Below are 21630 nucleotides of genomic sequence, written 5' to 3' on the forward strand. Positions count from 1 at the left end.
TTACAAACTTACACTTGAGACATGTTCAAATGTTTTGATAACAAACACCGACACTAAAATACTTATGAACTCACCAGCTTAATGCTGATAAACTCTTTCAAAATAACTTGTATTCTCTGGTCATCAGTAGACAAGTACCGAGACCAGCTTTTGAGAAGATGGAGCGCATCCAAGACTCATCTTATTATTTTGATTTACATTATTTTTGGTGTCTATAACTGTACAGAACACGCTTGTATTAAAATTATATATTTAATGCAATGGATGATGTTGTTTGCTTATTTACTGTTTTACTGTATTGTGATACTTTACATGACGTCCTCCACCCCAGAACGTTTCCGTCATTCTCAGTTTTGGGGTGTGACAAAATCGATCGCATAAGACACCCTAGATATCTTTATCATACAATCTCGAAAAATGCTCGAAGCTGAAATCTTGTGTTCCCTGGCGCTGGCAACTTACAACAGACACTCCAAAACTCTAGGAGCAATATCGAAGCTCCTACTGAAGGATTGAGACACAAAGGACCGACTCGCACTTGAGTAAAAAAGCACAAGAGAGAGGAAGGAATTCACTAAAAAGGGACCTAATAGAAATAAAATCACAAGCATATAATAAAATATCTTGACAGAATAATAAATGAGAACATACCGGTAACAACATCAAGCTCCTCCCTGGCCTCCCCCGCTGTGAGTTGAAAAGCATGAACCTTGGCCTTCGGGGCCTCAACTCTCCCCTTTCATTCATTCGTAATCCTCAAAGTAGTTGGTGCTGGAGTCTACACTAGTCTTGCAGCGAGCAAGGGGCAGTTGGCCTTCACATGGCCAACCTGATCACAATGGTAACAAATCCTGTTGTTCGATAGTGGGGCCTATTGATGACAATACCAAGCAATATGGACCCCCTTGACACATTTTTGGTACCCTGAAGTTGAGCGACAAGAACCCTCATGATCCTTCCCGCGCATGCCACAAGTGTGGCCCTTCTAAACTCCAGATACTGAATCGGCAGCCTTTAACCGCATTTTTGTTGTATCGCTCCCCTAAACTGGTAAAAACAGCGGAAATCTCTGATGGTGGATGACATCATGTACAATATCATAACAATTGTAGAATAGAGATCAAAGCAAATACAACTGTCATAAATATAATTGATAAAGTTACATGGTTTGTAAGTGTTACATGTTTCAAAAAGCAATTACAATATGATGATATAAGACTTGACTGGCGTCTTAGCATCTCATCTTCAAGATGTTGTTGTTACTTGTCTTAGTGATTCCCTAAGAATACAAGTAGTTTTGAAAAAGTGTCAACAATTAATTTGGTGAGTTCATAAATGTCTATATGAGAAATTAGTCATTTTTCTTTGTAAAATGAATGAGTGTGATGCCAGAAAATCCAATATTTTCTTGCAAAATGAATTTAGTCTTAGATACCCTATGACCGAAAATGTATGAATTTTGGTGCACTTAAAAGTAGTTTTAATAATTATAAAACTATTTGAATGTATGTTTCCCGAAATATAAGTTATATTATACTAAAATATAGTGTATTGTAGTTGTATCTGTGTAATACGCTTTGAATGCATGTATCTGGAACTACACTGTAAACTAGTGTAGTGTAGTGTTATTTAAATATAATCCTTTAAATGCACGTTTCTAGAAATGTAAACTATACTGTACTGAAAAATAGTGTAGCATAGTTTTATCTAAATAAAACCATTTGAAGGTATGTATGTAAACTAAACGTATTGTTAATACCCCTTGTGAGTTTTATAACCATGCAAGCGACTAGTGACTAATGGCATGTACGACGTTTCTTTAGGCGTTGGAATGGTACAACATTTGTCACCCTATACCTTCCGGTCTAATTGTAGCTAATAGTTAAGGTTTCGGATTGTCATTTGTGTATAGATCTGTACAAAAGTGTCACGCTCTCTTATGAGAGATTCTAGTTATAATACAGGACTTTACTAAGTACTCTAGTAAGTACTGTGAAGATAGTTCCTCACAATAGCATATTAACGGTTTACGTATAGTGTAGTGAAATCATTTTTTCTTGTATTTGTATGTATTACCTTTTCATAGTGTTTACATAGTGTGAAAATAATAATTCTTTCTATGTCCCCAACGGGGTAAAATAGTGTGAATATTCCATAAACTATATCTATTATAGTTTAAAGATATGTTTCGTTGAAATAGTGAATCATTTGTATGGTATTATCAAATAACCATGATAATAAACCAAAATGCAATAATTATATATGTATGTTTATATAATTATACCCTTTTTGCTCAACATGTTACAAAAGAGTTAAAGTTTTATTGTAATCAAATTTGTATCCATATGTATATATATGTTATAAAATAACCAATGTAACGGTTCATATTTTAACATAAGTTTTCTTGTGTTTTACTTGTATCCCCCCCCCCCCCCCCGCCCTCCTCGTATAACATAGAAAATTGTGGAAAACGTAAGGTATGAACTCACCTCGAGTGTGTTCTTGGCTGGATAACGAAGTGATAAGAATGTTCTTCAAGTTAGAATACTTGAAGATAGTCGTATCCAAATAATCTTGAACTCATGATAACATGTATAAATTAGTTGAACTTAATATGAAAGTGTTTATAAAAACACTAGATTGTTTAGGAAGACTTACAATATATTTTTAAGAAATAATTCTTGAAGGAATGGTTTTCCTAGAAAATGTTTAATGGGGTTCTTGAGGATGCTTGATGTTTCTGGGACTTGTTCTTGAAGATATGAAGGTGTTCTTGAGAAAGTTTGAAGATTTGAAGGTTGTTCTTATAAAGTTTGAGAGAAAATGACGGAACTTTGAAAGTGAATATAAGAAATGGTAAGGGGTTTTCGGTCCTATATATAGAAATGAGGTAAAGGTGAGGTGACATGTGCATTGGTTTGTGGATTATATCACATTGAGAGGAGGACCACCTTATCCAATTTGAGATTTCGGCCACTTTACCACCAAAATCAACCTTAGGCCACCGAAATCACATGTGATTTTGGTCCTAGGCATGATTTGGATCAAGCATGATTTTGGCCATGGAGAGATTTCGGCCTAAGCATGAGATTTCGGCCCTTTGCAACTGAAATCTATGCATTTCGATTCTCAAAATTGAATACCCTTAAAGTAGGGTATAATTCATTATTTTATTTTAACTATTTGACTTTTATTGGCACAATTGACTATTGTTTAATTTTCCTTGACTTTTTTTGACCCGAATTAACCGATTGTTACATTATCCCTAGATTGGAAGGAATTTCATCCCGAAATTATTTCTAAAGTGGATACTCATGAACTAGGAAAAAGATTTGGGCACTTTTGTTTCGTCTGGTATTCTCGTTCCCAAATGAATTCAGGTCCTCGCTTGGCATTCCAGTGGACATTCACTATTGGTATTCGGATTTGTTTCATTATCTTGATCTCCCAGCCCATGATTTCCACAGGTTCCTCTACAAAGTCTTACTCTCGTTTACCTCGATTTCATCGAGTCGGATTACAAGAGTCTTGTCGGACATACACTTCTTTAGATTGGACACATGGAACGTGGGGTGTATGTTGCTGAGTTTCTACGGTAGTTGTAGTTTGTAGGCCACTGAGCCGATTCTAGCAAGGATCTCGAATGGTCTGATGTACCTTGGACTTAGTTTTCCACGTTTCCAAAACAAATTATTCTCTTCCACGGTGAGACTTTTAACAGAACGCGGTCACAACCTAGAACTCCAAGGGTTTTCGTCGTTTATCCGCATACCTCTTTTGTCGGACCCTAGATGTTTTCAGTCGTTCCCGAATTTTTACGATCTTCTTTGTTGTTTCTCGTATGATCTCAAGGTCAGTGAGAGTCTTGTCAGGAACTTACCTGTTTGCTAGTTGTGTATCACCCACTTCAACCCAACACAAAGGTGATCTGTACTTGCAGCCATAAAGAGCTTCAAACGGAGCAACTTTGATACTAGTGTGATAAATATTGTTGTATGAGAATTCGACAAGTAGTAAATGGGTATCCTAAGCTTTACCAAAGTCTATCACATAATCTCTCAACATTTCTTTCAGCGTCTGTATTGTTCTCTCACTTTTTCCGTCAATCTAGGCATAGTACGTTGTACTCATGTCGAGTTTGGTTTCCAAGGACTTTTGTAGTGATTGCCAAAACTGTGAGGTAAATCTACTATCTCTGTCAGAGATAATGGATAGTGGCACACCATGTAATCATACAATCTATTTAATGTACGCCCTTGTAAGCTTCTCCACCTTGTTGGTTTCTTTTATTGGCAGGAAGTGCGCGAATTTGGTCAATTTGTCAACGATTACCCAAATGGTGTCAAGACCACCCTTTATCTTGGGAAACTTGGTTAGGAAATCCATGGTTATCCGCTCCCACTTCCATGCAGGTATATCTAGTTGTTGTAGTAAACCCAAACGTTTATGCTATTCTACCTTGACCATGGCGCAAGTCAGGCACTTTTCCACATAGATAGCGATTTTTGCCTTCAAGTTTGGCCACCAATAAAGTTTCTTGAGGTCCAGGTATATCTTGTCTGAACCGGGATGAACATAGTTTTTGGTCTTGTGAGCTGCATTCATAAAAACGTCTATGTATCCACCGAATCTCAGTATCCAGATTCGATCCATGGGGTAATGATCTCTGTCATCCTTGACTTCAAGGTTTTTATCCATTCCTTGCAAGGCTTCACCAGCGATGTTCTCCGGCTTCAAAGCTTCCAGTTACACATCCTTGATTTGTGCGGACAGGTGTTAATGGATGGTCATGGTTAATGACTTTACTCGGCGACCCGAGTACTCCTTTCGAATAAGGGCATCTGCTACTACATTGACCTTGCCTGAATGATAGTGAATCTCGCATTCATAATCATTTAGTAGTTCTACCCATTGTCGTCACCTCATGTTGAGCTCCTTTTGATAGAAGATGTACTATAGGCTCTTATGGTTCATGAAGATTGTACACTTCGTACCATAAAGGTAGTGCCTTTAGATCTTCAGAGCAAATACTACTGCTCCCAGTTCGAGGTCGTGGGTGGTGGATTTGACTTCATGATTCATGATTTGTCTCAAGGCATATGAAATGACCTTTCCTCGTTGCATAAGTACAGAGCGTAGCCCTTGCTTGGACGCATCATAGTAGACTACAATATCATTTATCCCTTCTGGGAGGGACAAGATCGGGGCATTGCTTAGGGCTCGCTTTAGTGTCTGGAATGCAATTTCTTTTTTCTCCTCCTAGTTGAAGGTTACACCCTTCTAAGTCAAGGTGGTGAGTGGCTTTGCGATCTTGGAGAAGTTTTGTATGAACCTCCTGTAGTAGTGAGCGAAGCCTAAAAATTGACAAATTTCGGTTAGTTTTCTAGGTGTCGTCCATTTCTCGATTGCTTTGATTTTGGAGGGGTCCATATTTATCCCTTCCTCACTGACCACGTACCCTAGAAAATCCACCTTTCGAATCCATAATTCACATTTCGGGAACTTCACATAAACCTTCTATGCTCTTAATGTTTCCATTACTTGTCGTAGGTGTTGACCGTGTTCTTCCTTACTTCGTGAGTAGATTAATATGTCATCGATGAATACTATCACAAATTTGTCTAAGTAAGGTAGACATACTCGGTTCATTTGGTCCATGAACACTACGAGTGCATTTGTTACGAAGGGCATTACTACGAATTCATAGTGACCGTAGCGAGTCCTAAATACGGTCTTGGGGATATCTTCCTCCTAGACTCGCAACTGATGGTACTCGGATCTTAAATCGATCTTTGAGAAGTAACTTGCTCCTTGTAGTTGGTCGAAGAGGTTTTTGATTCGAGGTAAAGGATATCAGTTTTTGATGGTGAGTTTACTTGGTTCCCGATAGTCTATGCACATGCAGAACGATCCATCCTTTTTCTTCACAAACAGGACGGATGCTCCCCAAGGAAAGAAGCTCTGTCTGATGAATCCTTTGCTTAGTAGTTCATTTAATTGACTAGATAATTCCAACAGTTTTTTCCGGTGCTAAACGGTACGGGGATTTGGCTACGGGGTGGCTCCAGGAAACAAGTCGATTCTAAACTCGAGTTGGCGTTTGGGAGGTACTCCTGGAATGTCATCAGGAAATATGTAAGGGACGTTACAGACTTCTGGAACATCTGTGATGTCTTTCACTTCTTGTTTCTCATCTACCAAGTGAGCTAAGAAGGTGGAGTATTCCTTGCGTAGATACTTTTGAGCCTTGATGCAAGAAATGATTTGAAGGTTCGTGCCAAGTTTGTCGCCATAAATGATGAGGGTTTCGCTACTAGGCATATTATGGCGAACAGATTTTTCGTAACATAAGATATTGGCATAGTGAGAGCTTAACCAATCCATGCTAATGATAACGTCAAAACTTTTTATTGTGATCGGCAACGTGTCGATTTGGAAAGAGTAGTTGTTTAAAGTGAGGGTACATCTTATGTATATATCGTTAGTGCTATCTACCTTTCCATTTGCCATTTCTACGGTGAATGTGTTACTTAGTGATTGGGGATTTTTTTGACGTAAGTGTTTAAACTTGTGGCTCACGAAACTTTTCTCCACACCACTATCGAAAAGTACGCATGCATAAGAATTATTGAGGAGGAACGTACCGGTCACCACGATAGGATTATTCACGAAGTCCTCACGCCCCATGGTTAAAACTCTTCCCACGCCTCCAACATTCCTTTCTTTTGGATAATCCCTCTTAAAATGCCCCATTTCACCACATCCGTAGCAAGCCTGGCTCACCCCAGTATTAGCGGCTTGAGTGGTTTGTTATGTCGGTGCCTTACAGAAGCGGGCAGTGTGCCCCTTCCTATTGTAATTATTACATTACAACTCTCGGCAAGCACCATGGTGATGGAAATTGCATTTATTGCATTTTGGGAGAGTTCCAGGTGGCTTGGCTGGTACTGGAGCGGTAGGAATAGTAGCAGCATGGACTACCACAGTTTGTTGTTTTTGAAGGGTTTTGAGCATTCTAACACTCATATGGTGTACATGCAACCCCAAATACCTTGGATCTATGTTTTCTCTATTATACAGGCAAACTTGAAGTTTCCAAGGGATTACCCAACTTGTATACAATCTTTGATACTTGGGTAATATAAACAAGTTATAAGAATTTAATTTGAATTTAATGTTTCATAATAGAAAATAAAATATCATATACAATAAATAGAATCCATTGCATAACTTTAATTTCATACAAATAATCATTCCATGGAAAGATAAAACAAATCAATAGAATTTGTAACAAAAATTTACAAACGAATTAGATACAAAAAAAATACAATCCATTGCCTCTTTGCTTATTCAAGATCAACCTAAAAGTAGCTAACTAATCTGTAAAAATTCACCCTTGTTTCTAATCATTTTCTAAAATACTTTACAAACATAATTCATCCATATTACATGAACTATAGTTGCAGCCTTGTTTCTTCTTCTTTTAAACTCATCTCTTGTAAACATTGCTCTAAGCTTAGTCTGAATAGATACAACAACTCCTTTCAATTATGTGAAAATACAATTGGAGAGTGGCCTGCCTTCATAATAGCAACAACTAACGAAGCAGGAATGAAAGAGAAGGCAATACTCACAACAATAGCTGCAGTGAATGCATCTAGGTCCTACAAGATCATACAAATCACTATTTAAATACACACTACATATAAAGGTGTCAATATTTTGATTGCATGTACTTAATATATAAAGACCTCAACAATAAATAGATATGTTATGTTACCTTGAGACACCTTTGAAGGGGATCCAAAAGATAATATGTAGTCTTATCAACTTGGATGAATCCCATTTTTTTAACAGATATTTCAAGAAGAATATGACTAACCAGATATCTAAACATGTAAGTGGGAATGCATTGAAAATGAGAAAAAACATGAACATCTATCATAACCTTGTAATGATGAGATATGAATAATGTTTGGTTAATGGGATTCATTAAAGACCACATGCTAAGTTCTATGTGATCAAGTACATGTATGTCAGCTACTACAACCTCGATTAATAATTTGTTTTAACCTCTCTTTGTAGTGTAAAGAATAAGAATATCATAATATGTATTCTTAGGTCCAACTACATAGTTAAGAGTAAATCAAATATGTTGTTGATTTGTATTATTAGAACATTGGAATGTTTAAATATTTTATCGAGTACATGTATGCCAGCTAGTATGCAAAAGCAGCAACATTAAGCCCCTAATCCTTGTCACATGTTTCGCTACTATAATATCAAATTATGCAAAAACATGTCCCTCAACTTTGAGGGAGCTAACATTTGACCAACAAAATTGAGGGATCTAATTATAGGATTTATAATTTTAATAAATTGGAAAATATTCAAATCTATAGATGATACCACATGTTCACAGATAATAAATTTGATACCTTGCTAATGTTATGAGAAGAGTAAAGTTGAAGTAGATGAATACAAAAGTCAATAACCATTGTAGTCTCATGAGGTTCTAAGTAGATGATTTGCCCCTCCACCTAGTCAACAACAAGATTAAGCAATAAATACACAACTTGATTTCTCCTTTACTGCATCCAAATCATAAAACTTGTCAAACAGACATACAAATTGATTTCTCAAGCTCGAAGCTACCCCTTTGGGGTAACTGTGTCATTTCTACAAAAAGATTACTTTTCAAACAAACCCTAGATGGCCCATGCAGACCACTACATAAGACCAGTGGGACCAACTTTGTTATGGCTTAGGGGCACTTTTGTTGTTTTAGGAATTCCAACAAGAATGATATTTAGTATTTACCTTCTGACACATAGATAAGTTCCTTTAAATGGTTGCAGTCTCTCAAATTAGCTTCTATTAGTTTTTCTACAACTGTCCCTTTCTAAAAGAACAAGCCATAAAGAACTTGAGAACATTTTGGTTAAATAAATTAGGCTAAGAAATGACAATTCTAACCTCTGGGTCATCAACGACTTTCCTCATGAGGCAAGCAACACGCTGGAATAAAAACATATATATATATATATATATATATATATATATATATATATATATATATATATGTGTGTGTGTGTGTGTGTATATATATATATATATATATATATATATATTAAAAGAGAATATTAGTTTTATATGGCAAACGCAAGAGAGATATCATATAACAAGAAACATAGCAACAACTATAAATGTAAACAAATTATTTGTTGCAACATGTATGAACTATGCAACTATTTTGTAATAGGAAAACTGGTTTCATACACAGTATGTTCCTATCCCAAGGGTAAAATAGGTTTTCTTTATTGCATCCTTTAAATCTTAACAAACCTGCAACTCTTTTAAGAGCACTCTTTCTCATATACCTCACTTGCATATTTCCAGTTGATCACCTTCCAGATGTTCTTTAAGTAATCGGGCCTGACATTTTTATACTGCAAATTGTACAATAACACATACATTAGTTGAAATGTGTACAATTTGTATACCGTACAAACATGAAATTTTTTTAATCACCTGTAAGTAGTATACATGCTCCCAAACATCTATGCCAAGCAGAGGAACCAAACTTGGACCTTTTGTAACAAGTGGATCCTACAACAGAGATTCATATTTCAATAATTTGAAATCTGAAGTTTAATAGGGATACTAATTTGTTTGAATAAAACTAGTGATAACTTACCTGGTTGATGTGGTTTCAACCACAAACCTCTTCAACTCTTTGTCAACAGCAAGCCACTGCCAAAATATATCATAAGTTTAAAATAACAAAAAAAAGTTGAAAGAAAAAACCAAAATGACAAAAATAAAGATTAAGGAACATACCACCCATCAAGAACCTTGCACAGCAGCGCCTTCTGCGTTCATTTTAGCAATCAATTTTTCCACAGAACTAAAGCTCTGGTTGATAGCCAAGCCCAAAGAACCATGTGGTGGCACGCCACCTCCTTCCTGCAATAAGGTTTTAGGGTTTCAATTTTGGTCAAATTATAGTGCTCGGAAGTTAGAGTTATCATCTAAATCAGAAGAAGAAGTCAAGAAACTAACATTGGTGGGAGCGAGATTCTTCCAGAAAATTGAGTGATTTACATGACCTGCTCAGAGACATAAGGGTAGATTAGATATTTGTGGTTGTATGAATATTATTATCCTCCTAGCATCAAATTTGTCCTAAATATGTTGTTCAGTTGTTTCACTTTAACCTATTTAGGACTTGAAGAGGAAGTTTCAGATGGAATGTAAGATACATAACGCTTCTAGCAAGTATTCAACCAAAAACACTGAAATCGACAAGATAGGAAATGATAGTGTTTAACCTCCGACATTAAACTTAATAGCAATATGCAATTTGACAGCAGTTGAAGCATCTCCCTTGGTGATAGCATCATCGAGCTGCTTGATAGCTTTATTGTAGTTTCTTATGCAAGTCTGGTGCTGTTTCTGGTGATGCAGTTGCATGATCTCTCCGCTAATCGCCAGCTCCAGTGCGCCATAATCGTAGGAAAGATCGGGAAGTGTGAACGTCTGCAATCCACGCACATGTTGTTGAAACTTGGATATCGCACCTAGGGTTTTAGCAATCGCGAGGGTTCGTAGAGCCATGTGTTCAGCAAATCAATTTGCGAAGAAATGGCGTAGCGACAATAGTGGAGTAATTTCTTGTGAATAAATACTTCTTTCCAGGCTGTAAATTCCAATCCCCTTTTTCAAAAATTTGCTCATATCCAGCAACTTTCAGTCGCCTCTTCGCTTCATCTACAAATCAACACAACAAACCAAACAAATCACAAATCAACAGCAAATATGCATTAGCAAACACAAAAACAAAAAAGTTGAAAATACAAATTAGGTTAAGAGGAGAGGTCGTCATTCCAAAAACAGATGGAGAAGAAGAGAATAATCTTCGCACCTGATTTAGGGAATAAAAGAATCTTTAGAGATTGAATGTAAGAGAAAGAAATATAGGGCATATACATGAAGAAGAAGAGAATAATCTTCGAACCTGATGCCTCCTCCGCTTTTGCTTTCCGTCTCTTGATGTTTCCGATCGTACCTTGAATATCTGACTTTCGATCCCAAATCTGACTTGCAACCATCGATTTCTGATCTTCATCCTCTAATTCGAGTCATATACTTTCGAATCTCATAAAATTTACCTTGCTACCTCTTGTTTTTAATGAAAGAGGAGACTCAAATCTGAGAGAAAAAATGAGGAGTCGATAATTAGGGCAAGAGGGAAAGAAGAAAAAAAGGAAGGCGGGGTTTTTACTCTTTTAGGATTTCATTTTCCCCCTGGTTATTAAAGGATGGAACCTGGGTTCAAATTAAATTTATAAAGTGACATCCTTAGACGACACGCATCTTATCATAGGTGTCCTCCGTGTTTCTTTTTGGACACTAATTTAGGGGCACGCAATAATGCGGGACCTAAATTCTTAAATTTTTTGAAGATATGACACTTTTTAATGTCACTCTCTTTTGCATAGCATAAATCAATGAGTGTCGTCGTTTGCGCATCATAAAAGGGTCTTTTTCTTGTAGTGAACCCAATTGAACCATGCCAAATCGGGTCTAGTACATACCAGTTATAGTTATGGTCTTAGACACTAATCCCACAGTTTCTTTGTGGGCTCTTTTGTCGACTGGCCCTTTCTCTAGTTCTAGAATTTCTTTTTGTTGTCTTGTGACATCCCCAAAATCAAGGCAAGAAATGACCGATTTAATTTATGATTTTAAAATAATTTTCAGAGTAATACTTTGATTTAAAAGAGTTGCGGAATTTGTTCCCAAAACAAAATATGATAAATAAAATTTATCAAATCATTCCTTAAAGAAATGTATTTTCATATATCACAAAACTCGGATGTCATGTTCCGATACAAACCAAAAGCATAAACAGCACATTATAAGCCTTACAACAGTTATATACAACTACTGACCTATAAACAAAATATCTTCACAAGTTGTCCCACTTATGCTCTCGCGCTACTACCTGTAATCCAAAGAAGCTGAGTGGGTCAGGCTTGGGAGCCTAGTGAGCATATAGGATTTTCAACCCATAATAAATAATTATATTTAATTTCACCAACCAACAATAACCCGATTACACATTCCCGTTAACCTCACTTTGCGTCCCTAAAACAACAACTGTCACAAGGGACCTAGCCTAGGATTTTTCATCGGGATGTACATTACTGCAAAGGGGTTTCCTCGACAATAGATTTCCTAAAGGAAACCATGAAGGGGATAGAGTACACCGGTGAGCACATCGTTCACAAAACCCATAGGTTATGAACCAGCCAGCATTCCACTACACTGTCTAGAAAGAGTCTGTGGTCGTCATCCATACTCTACTAGATTACTAGACCAACAACAACATCGAGGCATCTCATCATTTTATTTCATCACACATCAACTACCTACCCATGTTCTACCTAACATACTTGTAGATAAAAGTATATATATATATATATATATATATATATATATATATATATATATATATACAGTTTAAAACATGTATACAACATTCAATCAATACTCATTTCACTAACAAATAATATATAAACACATAGCACGTATTTTATGGAGAATGCTTTGTATTTATGTGTTAGAAGAAAGAAACTACACACTTACTCAAAACGCATACATAATACATTCAACAATACATGTATTTAATCATGTTTATGAAAGAGACTATGCACTCACTTGATAAGACGATGCTCGGATAGCACTACGACTCTAAAAGCAGTATTCTTCGGAGAGACTGTGATATCTTCACACACCAGGCTTCTCGCGGGCAGAGCCTTCGATCGAAACACTGTTCTTCTTGGAGTCTTTGGAGCTTCAGGACTGCTTCCGATTTCGGGATGATACCGGGGCTTCAGGAGTATAACTTGCATGTAAAACGAGGTAATATGGGTGAGAGGAAATAAATTGAGCAACAAAACTCGGCAGGCCTCGCTTTCAATTTATAGAGGCTGGAATTCTATGCTCACATCGTAATCCACTAATGCTCACGTCGTGAGCTCGATGTCATGGTGTTCGTCATCAGGCCACTTGACCTGGAAGACGTCCATCACCTGCTCACATCGTGAACACTGTGTTCACGTCCTGAGCTCTAACACAGGTGGAAGTTTGTGCCCCGAACTTTAGAAATTCATATATTTTGCATACGAGCTCCGTTTTAGATGTTCTTTACATGCATGCGTAGGTGATATTATGCTCTACAACTCTCGTTTAGACTCCGTCGGCTAATTTTGACTTTAACTTTAATTATATTGTTTTTAGTAGGCCGGGACAAGAAAACTCCGTTAGAAATTCATAACTTCTTCATCTGACGTCCGTTTTCTTCTGTCTTTTTACCATTGCATTACTATCGACGAGATCTTCCATTCTCGTTTAGATTGTTTCGGCTAGAAATCACTCAATCTCATATTTGAATTTTGGGTTGCATACTGCTAAGTCGAAACTTCGAAAAATCATAACTTCCCCATACGAAGTTAGATTTAGACGTTCTTTTTATGCACGCACTCGGTTTAACTTATACTATGACTTTTGTTTAGATCACTAAAGCTAAATATAACTCTATCGTAAATTCACTATTGACATCACACGGTGTCACACAGGTTCTGTCGCGAAACTTCGACAGGTCATAACTCCTTCGTTATAACTCGGATTTTGGCATTCTTTATAATTTCAGAATCCTCGTCACGACCACTACAGCTTCCTTCTCAGATATCGGGCATATCTAATATTTTATTATTATGCTTATTCTTATTCTTAATTCATTTAAGTTACACAATTAAGCATAAAACGCATAACAATCAAAATAATGCATTTTTATTATTTCACAACGGTTTACAAAGGTTACCAAGACTATTACATCATCATTAATGCCAAGCCTAGAAACATGGGTGTTACAATTCTCTCCTCCTTAGGATGATTACGTCCCCGGAATCAAACATCAACAAACAAATGTGGATAGCGACCCATCATGTCACTCTTCGTTTCCCAGGTGAGATTTTTCCCTTTTGCATGTTTCCATCGGACAAACACTAATCCGACCATCTTGTGTCACAACTTCTTAGTCTTTCGGTCAACGATTTCCTCTGGGTCTTCAATTAGCCTCTTTTTTTCATCTAAGAAGTTTTTCATACGATGGCTAACAGGTATAAACTTGCCACTAGCAACTTTAACTCCTAAAGCATTATCTAGTCTATCAATAGGCAAAGCTAGTTTTCTACTAATTCATGTGAGATAAAGGAGTAGTTGGCTCATGAATCAAATTAAATTTGGGCAGGCAATTCATTTATGAAAAAGATACCTGAAGTGACATCAACTTCATCTTTCGCAGCTTCAAGTGTCATCTGAAAGGCTCTCTCCTTCCGCTTTGGTGGAATATTGGGCTTTGCTGCCTCCTTCTTTTTCGGACATTCCCTCAAGATGTGACCCTCTTCACCACACCCATAGCATACTTTCTTGGTAAGGGTGAATTCATTGGTATAGTTCCATGGATTTCCACATTTGAAGCATGTGGCTTCCCCGCCACATTTCCCATGATGCTTCTTCTTGCGTTTGTTGCACCATTACGCTTCGCCTCCTCCACCTCCTCTCGAACTAGACTTCAAGAATTTACCCTTTTTACTGGACCCCAAGGGTCCGTCGAACTTCCTCTTCTCACCAACCTCTAACCTCTCCAGACCTTTCTCCCTGATCTGGGTCTCAACATTTCTAGCATCCCAGATGGAGATTTTCAATGTGTTTGCATGCTTAACCATTGGACCAAAGTCCGCTGGTAGTCTGAGGGCAACTTATTGACCTTAGAGAGTTCAGTTGGAACTAAATATGGAATAAGCTTCATCTTTTACATGAAACTAGCAGCGTATTCAGTAACGCTCATTTTTCCCTTCTTCAAATTCTGAAACTCATTATTAATTTCCAGAAGGTCCTGCTCGGAGCAGTATTGCAATTTGAGTTGCACCAAAAAGTATTCCCAAGACTTCTTGCTCGCTTATCCCTTGGGCATCGAGTCATCTAACAACTTCCACCAACTCAACACTCCAGATTTTAACAGAGGCATCACAAGAGCAGTCTTCTGTCTATTGCTAAATTCGGAACTCTCAAAAATTGTCTTTATTTTGGAGATCCAGTTTATAACTTCCATCGACATCGGGCTTCCAGATAGACATGGTGGCTTGGACGCCCTCAAATCCTAGTACTTGCACCCATGCCCTGCATTCCCTCCATCCTAGTTGATTTTCCCAACAATCGGTGGGTTGGCTTGACCAACAGTCCCACTGAAGTTTCCTCCTTCCGAAAGGCCTTCATTCAATTCGAGTTGTTTAATTAGAATTGAAGGTTCTTCACGATTCTGCTGAAGCAGACATCTAGTTTATTCCATTTGACGATCCAACATCATTTGGATCATCGATTGTACCCCATCCATTGCCATTGGCTCGGGTGTTGTTGCTACAATAGGTACTCGCTCAATCACAGGTGGTTGATTCCTGTTTTCATCTACGTTCCCAAAGCCACTTCTGTTTTTTACTATTCTGATCTATACACCAAATAAGGTGAAATTAGATCCTCATTCATGATAGATAATTAAATCGTCCATATCACTCAAAAACTTTTACATGCTAGTTCTAATATCGTCGTCATACGCTTAGAATCCTAAACACATACAGTTCCTAGATCCGGTTGGCAACAAATCGTAGATCTGAACAAATAATATCATATATGGCAAACATATAACATTTAGCACATAAAATCATTTTAGGCATCTTTCCTGAAATAAACAAGTGCTCATGTCTAAAATATAACAGACGCTTATCTCACAATCTTCACTTAGCATTCTAAGCTTACGTCTAGAAATCCTATAGATTTCTAGTTCGCTTAAACTATTGTCCTGATACCAAATGTGGCACCCGCAAAATCACGGCCAGAAAAGACCAATTTAATTTATGCTTTTACAATTATTTTCAGAGTAATCCTTTGATTTAAAAGAGTTGCGGAATTTGTTCCCAAAACAAAATATGATAAATAAAATTTATCAAATCATCCCTTAAACAAATGTATTTTCATCTATAACAAAACTCGGGATGTCATGTTCCGATACAGACCAAAAGCATCAATGGCACATTATAAGCCTTACAACAGTTATATACAACTATTGTCCTATAAACAAAATATTTTCACAAGTTGTCCAACTTATGCTTTCGCTCCACTACCTCTAATACAAAGAAGCTGAGTGGGTCACGCTTGGGAGCCTGGTGAGCATATAGGGTTTTCAAACACAATAAATAATTATATTTAATTTCTTCAACCAACAATAACCTGATTACCCATTCCCGTCATCCTCACTTTACATCCCTAAAAAAACAACTATCACAAGGGACCTAGTCTAGGAATTTTCACCGGTATGGACATTATGGCAAAGGGGTTTCCTCAACAATAGATGTCCTAAAGGCAACCATGAGGGGGATAGAGTACACCGATGAAGACATCGTTCACAACACCTACAGGTTATGAACTTGCCAGCGCTCCACTGGATTGTCTAGAAAGAGTTTGTGGTCGTCATCCATACTCCGCTAGATGACTAGATCAACAACAACATCGATGCCTCTCATCATTTTATTTCATCACACATCAACTATCTACCTATGTTCTGCCCAACATATTTGTGTGTGTGTGTGTGTGTGTGTGTGTGTATATATATATATATATAGTATAAAACATGTATACAACATTTAATCAATACTCATTTCACAAACAAATAATATAAAAACACATAGCACGTATTTTATGGAGAATACTTCGTATTTATGTGTTAGAAGAAAGCAACTACACACTTACTCAAAATGTATAATTAATACATTTAACAATGCATGTATTAAATTGTGTTTATGAAAGAGATTATGCACTCACTTGATAAGACGATGATCGGACAACACCACGGCTCTTAAAGCAGTATTCTACGGTGAGACTGTGATATCTTCACACACCGGGCTTCTCGCGGGCAGCGCTTCGATCGTTTCAAAACTCTTTTCTTTTTGGGATCTTTGGAGCTTCGGGAATGCTTCGGGTGTTGGGATGATACCGAGGCTTCGGGGTATAACTTGCACGTAAAACGAGGTAATATGGATGAGAGGAAAGAAATTGAGAAACAAAACTCAGTTGGCCTCGCTTTCCATTTACAAGAGGCTAAACTTTTATGCTCACATCGTGAGCCACTAATGCTCACATCGTGAGCTCGATGTCATGCCATTCGTCATCAGGCCACTTGCCCTGGAAGACGTCCATCACCTGCTCACGTCGTGAACACTGTGTTCACGTCGTGAGCTCTGACACAGGTGGAAGTTCGTCCCCCGAACTTCAGAAATTCATATATTTCGCATACAAGCTCCATTTTTTTTTGCTCTTTATATGCACATGTAGGTGAGATTATGCTCTACAACTCTTGTTTAGACTCCGTTGGCTAATTTTGAATTTAACTTTTATCATATTATTTTTAGTAGGCTGGAACACGAAAAAGCCATTAGAAATTCATAACATCTTCTTCTGACGTCCATTTTCGTCTGTCTTTTTACCTTTGCATTACTATTGGCGAGACCTTCGATTCTTTTATAGATTATTTCGGCTATAAATCACTCGATCTCATATTCGAACTTTTCGCTACATACTCCTAAGTCAAAACTTCGAAAAATCATAACTTCCTCATACGAAGTCAGATTTAGACGTCTTTTTTATGCACACTTTCGTTTTAACGTATTCTACGACTTTCGTGTAGATCACTAAGGCTAAATATCGCTCTATCATAAATTCACTATTTACATCACAAGGTGTCGCATCAGTTCTGTTGCAAAACTTCGACAGGTCATAACTCCTTCTTTATAACTCGGATTTTGGCATTCTTTATAATTTTGGAATCCTCGTCTTAACCACTACGACTTCCATCTCAGATATCGGGCTTATCTAACACTCAAAATAATACATTTTTAATATTTCACAATGGTTTACAAAGGTTAACCTAGACCATTACATTATCATTAATGCCTAGCCTAGAAACACGGACGTTACATGTCTCTTCCTTTTGCTTGTTCGAGGGTGGCCGTTATAAAGCCCTGGGGGACTCCATGATCCACAAGTGTTTGTTACAGGCATTTGGCACCGTCAAAAGTGGATGGGTTTGTAAATATCACATTTCCTTGAATCTAAGGGATAGTCCCTAGATGTATCGCTCCACCTTTTTACTTTCCTGGGTGACCATCCTATGGCATAGTACTGCTAGATCGCTAAATCCGGTAGTGTAGGTTGTAATGTCAGAGTCCTTTATCGTAAGGTTCCAAAGCTATTGCTCTAGCTTTTGCACTTCACCCATCGGGCAGTATTCTGCTAGCATCAAAATTTTCAAGTCTTCCCTTCTCATGGCATTGGCCATCGGGAGAGTTAGCGATTTGACATAACCGTTCCACCAGGAGAGGGATCTATCCATAAATATGCATGCTTCAAATTTGACCTTGCTAGTTTCTGGGCATGCACAGATTTCAAACACTGACTCCGTTTTTCCAAGCCACCTTGTTAGAGCAATGACACCTCCGGTGCCATCAAATGACTTCCGTTTACAATTTGTGAAGTCTTTTTAGGAACATTCCCTCCGGTGTCCCTGGTTAGTATTATTGGTACCGACTCCTGACCCACTGGCACCATTCGTGCTGATTTGCGCTATGGTGGCTGCCACAATGGCTGATACAACAGCTTGGAAAATAGCAGTGTCCATCTGCGAAGGAGGTGGTGATGGTGGTGGAGTTGGGTTTGTGTTGTTGACATGCCTGATAGATTTACATGGTGGCATCTTTCTTCCATAAGTTTTAAAGATGTTTTCGAATTAGAACATCTTAACTATAGGCCTGTCTGTGTTGACTGTATATGAATAATGGTATAAAGACTCATGTAAAGTCTAGTTGTATAGTTTTATAGTGTCATAAAATACTCCCATAGTATGTTAACTTTATTTTTGATTCTTGAGCTTCTTAGTATATAGAGTTGGTAAGTTTTCGACTCGTTGTTCACCATGATCATTCCCAAACACATGTTAGTCATATCTCGCATAAGTATAGTTGATCAAGCTATACTTATGCCAGATATGATTACGTCATTATGTAGGCTTAATCACAGCGTCCAACTTATCTAAATACTTTTATATATGGTTCTTACTATGATACTGTTTTTGGTATGTATGCATGAATGTATACATTTTATAAAAATACTTATATTTTAAAAGTAAAGTTTTAGTCAGAGTGTTTTCTCCCATTGTATTTATAGTTGTATATCTTACGTGGTTTGATATACTTAGTTCACTATAAATAATGCTCTGATACCAATCTGTCACACCCCTAAACCGGTAACACGACAGAAAATTCTGAGGGAGGATCAGGTCATGTACAATATCATAACAATTGTAAAATAGAGATTAAATCAATTAAAACCATCATAAATATAATTGATAAAGTTACATGGTTTGTAAGTGTTACATGTTTCAAAAATCAATTACAATATGATGATATAAGACTTGACTGCCATCTTAGCATCTCATCTTCAAAAGTTTGATGTTACCTGTCTTAGTAATTCCCTGAAAATACAAGTAGTTTTGAAAATGTGTCAACAATTAAGTTGGTGAGTTTGTAAGCATTTTTATGATAAATCTTTCATTTTTCTTGGTAAAATGAATGAGTGTGATGCCAAAAAATCCAACATTTTCTTGTAATATGAATTGTAGTCTTAGATACCCTATGACCGAAAATGTATGTATTTTGATGCACCTAAAAGTAGTTTTAATAATTATAAAACTATTTGAATGTATGTTTCTCGAAATGTAATTTACACTATACTGAAACATAGTGAACTGTAATTGTATCTATGTAATACTCGTTTAATGTATGTATCTGGAACTACCAATTATACTATAAACTAGTGTAGTGTAGTGTTATTTGAATCTAATCCTTTGAGTGCATGTTTCTAGAAAATGTAAATTGCATTGTACTGAAAAATAGTATGGTGTAGTTTTATCTAAATAAAACCATTCGAATGTATGTATGTAAACCAAACGTATTGTTAAAACCACTTGAGAGTTTTATAACCATGCTACCGACTAGTGACTAGTGGCATGTACGACGTTTCTTCAGGCATCAGAATGATATGACATTGGTCACCCCAGACCTGCCGATCTAACTACAGCTAACAGTTTAGGTGCGGGATTGTCAGTCCCATATATATCTATATACAAGTGTCACGCTCTCTTACGTGAGATTCTGGTTATAATACATGACTTTAGTGAGTAGTTTGGTAAGTATTGTGAAGATAGTGCCTCAATTAACGGTTTACGTATAGTGTAGTTAAATCTCTTTTTCTTGTCTTTGTTATGTATTACCTTTTCATAGTGCTTACACACTACGAAAATAATAATTATTTATGTGTCCCCAACGGGGAAAAATAGTGTCAATGTTCCAAAACGTATACCTATTATAGTTTAAATAATTGTTTCGTTGAAATAGTGAATCATTTGTATGCTATTATCAAATTACCATGATAATAAAATAAAATGCAATAAAATGATTAAAGTTTGATTTTAATCAAATTTTTATCCATATGTATGTATATATATACACACACACACACACACACACACACACACACACACACACATATATATATATATATATATATATATATATATATATATATATATATATATATATATATATATATATATGTGTGTGTGTGTGTGTGTATGTTGTAAAAATACCAATGTAACGGCTCATATTTTAACATAAGTTTTCTTGTGTTTTACTTGTATCTCCCCCCCCCCCCCCACCACCACCACCACCACCACCACCCTAAAACATAGAATATCATGGAAAACGTAGGGGTGTGAACTCATCTCAAGTGTGTTCTTGGCTGGATAACGAAGTGATAGGAATGTGCTTCGAGTTAGAACACTTAAAGATAGTCGTATCCTAATATTCTTTAACGCATGATAACATATATAAATTAGTTGAACTTTATATGAAAGTGTTTAAAAAACACTAGGTTATTTAGGAAGACTTACAATATACTTTTAAGAAATAATTATTGAAGGAATAGTTTTCCTGGAAAATGTTTGATGGGGTTCTTGAGGATGCTTGATGTTTCTGGGACTTGTTCTTGAAGATATGAAGGTGTTCTTGAGAAATTTTGAAGATTTGAATGCTATTCTTATGAACTTTGATAGCAAATGATGGAACTTTGAAAGTAAATGTAAGAAATGGGAAGTGGTTTTTGGTCCTATATATATTAATAAGGTAAAGGTGAGGTGACGTGCGCATTGTTTTGTGGATTATATCATATTGGGAGGAGGACCACCTTATCCAAATTGAGATTTCGGCCACTTTACCACCGAAATCACCCTTAGGCCACCGAAATCACATATGCTTTCGTTCCTAGGCATGATTTAGATCAAGCATGATTTCAGCCATGGAGAAATTTCGGCCTAAGCATGAGATTTCAACCCTTTGCAACCGAAATCCCAGGGATTTTGATTCTAAAAACCAAAAACCCTTAAAGTAGGGTATAAGT

At 36.8% G+C, this 21630-nt stretch overlaps 2 protein-coding genes and 1 long non-coding RNA gene across 3 annotated transcripts; all 3 read right to left on the minus strand.

Moving 5' to 3' along the window:
* Positions 1-6051: 6051 nt before the first annotated feature.
* On the minus strand, positions 6052-6510 carry LOC145010601 (uncharacterized). The gene has a single exon (XM_078969123.1). It carries the CDS (start codon positions 6508-6510, stop codon positions 6052-6054), a length of 459 nt encoding a protein of 152 aa, XP_078825249.1.
* A 2693-nt stretch (positions 6511-9203) lies between these two features.
* LOC145010850 (uncharacterized) lies at positions 9204-9611 on the minus strand. Its single transcript, XR_013663917.1, has 2 exons — positions 9532-9611; positions 9204-9449 (listed from the first exon to the last, which is right to left on the minus strand). It is a non-coding gene; the product is annotated as an uncharacterized LOC145010850 (long non-coding RNA).
* A 235-nt stretch (positions 9612-9846) lies between these two features.
* On the minus strand, positions 9847-10911 carry LOC145010848 (superoxide dismutase [Mn], mitochondrial-like). The gene is made up of 3 exons (XM_078969398.1): positions 10332-10911; positions 10063-10109; positions 9847-9966 (listed from the first exon to the last, which is right to left on the minus strand). Exons 1-3 carry the CDS (start codon positions 10615-10617, stop codon positions 9847-9849), a joined length of 453 nt encoding a protein of 150 aa, XP_078825524.1. The 5' UTR covers positions 10618-10911.
* Positions 10912-21630: the final 10719 nt, after the last annotated feature.

This window comes from Lactuca saligna, chromosome 8 (genome assembly GCF_052625555.1).
Source record: "Lactuca saligna cultivar CGN05327 chromosome 8, ASM5262555v1, whole genome shotgun sequence".
Classification (NCBI taxonomy): Eukaryota; Viridiplantae; Streptophyta; class Magnoliopsida; order Asterales; family Asteraceae; genus Lactuca; species Lactuca saligna.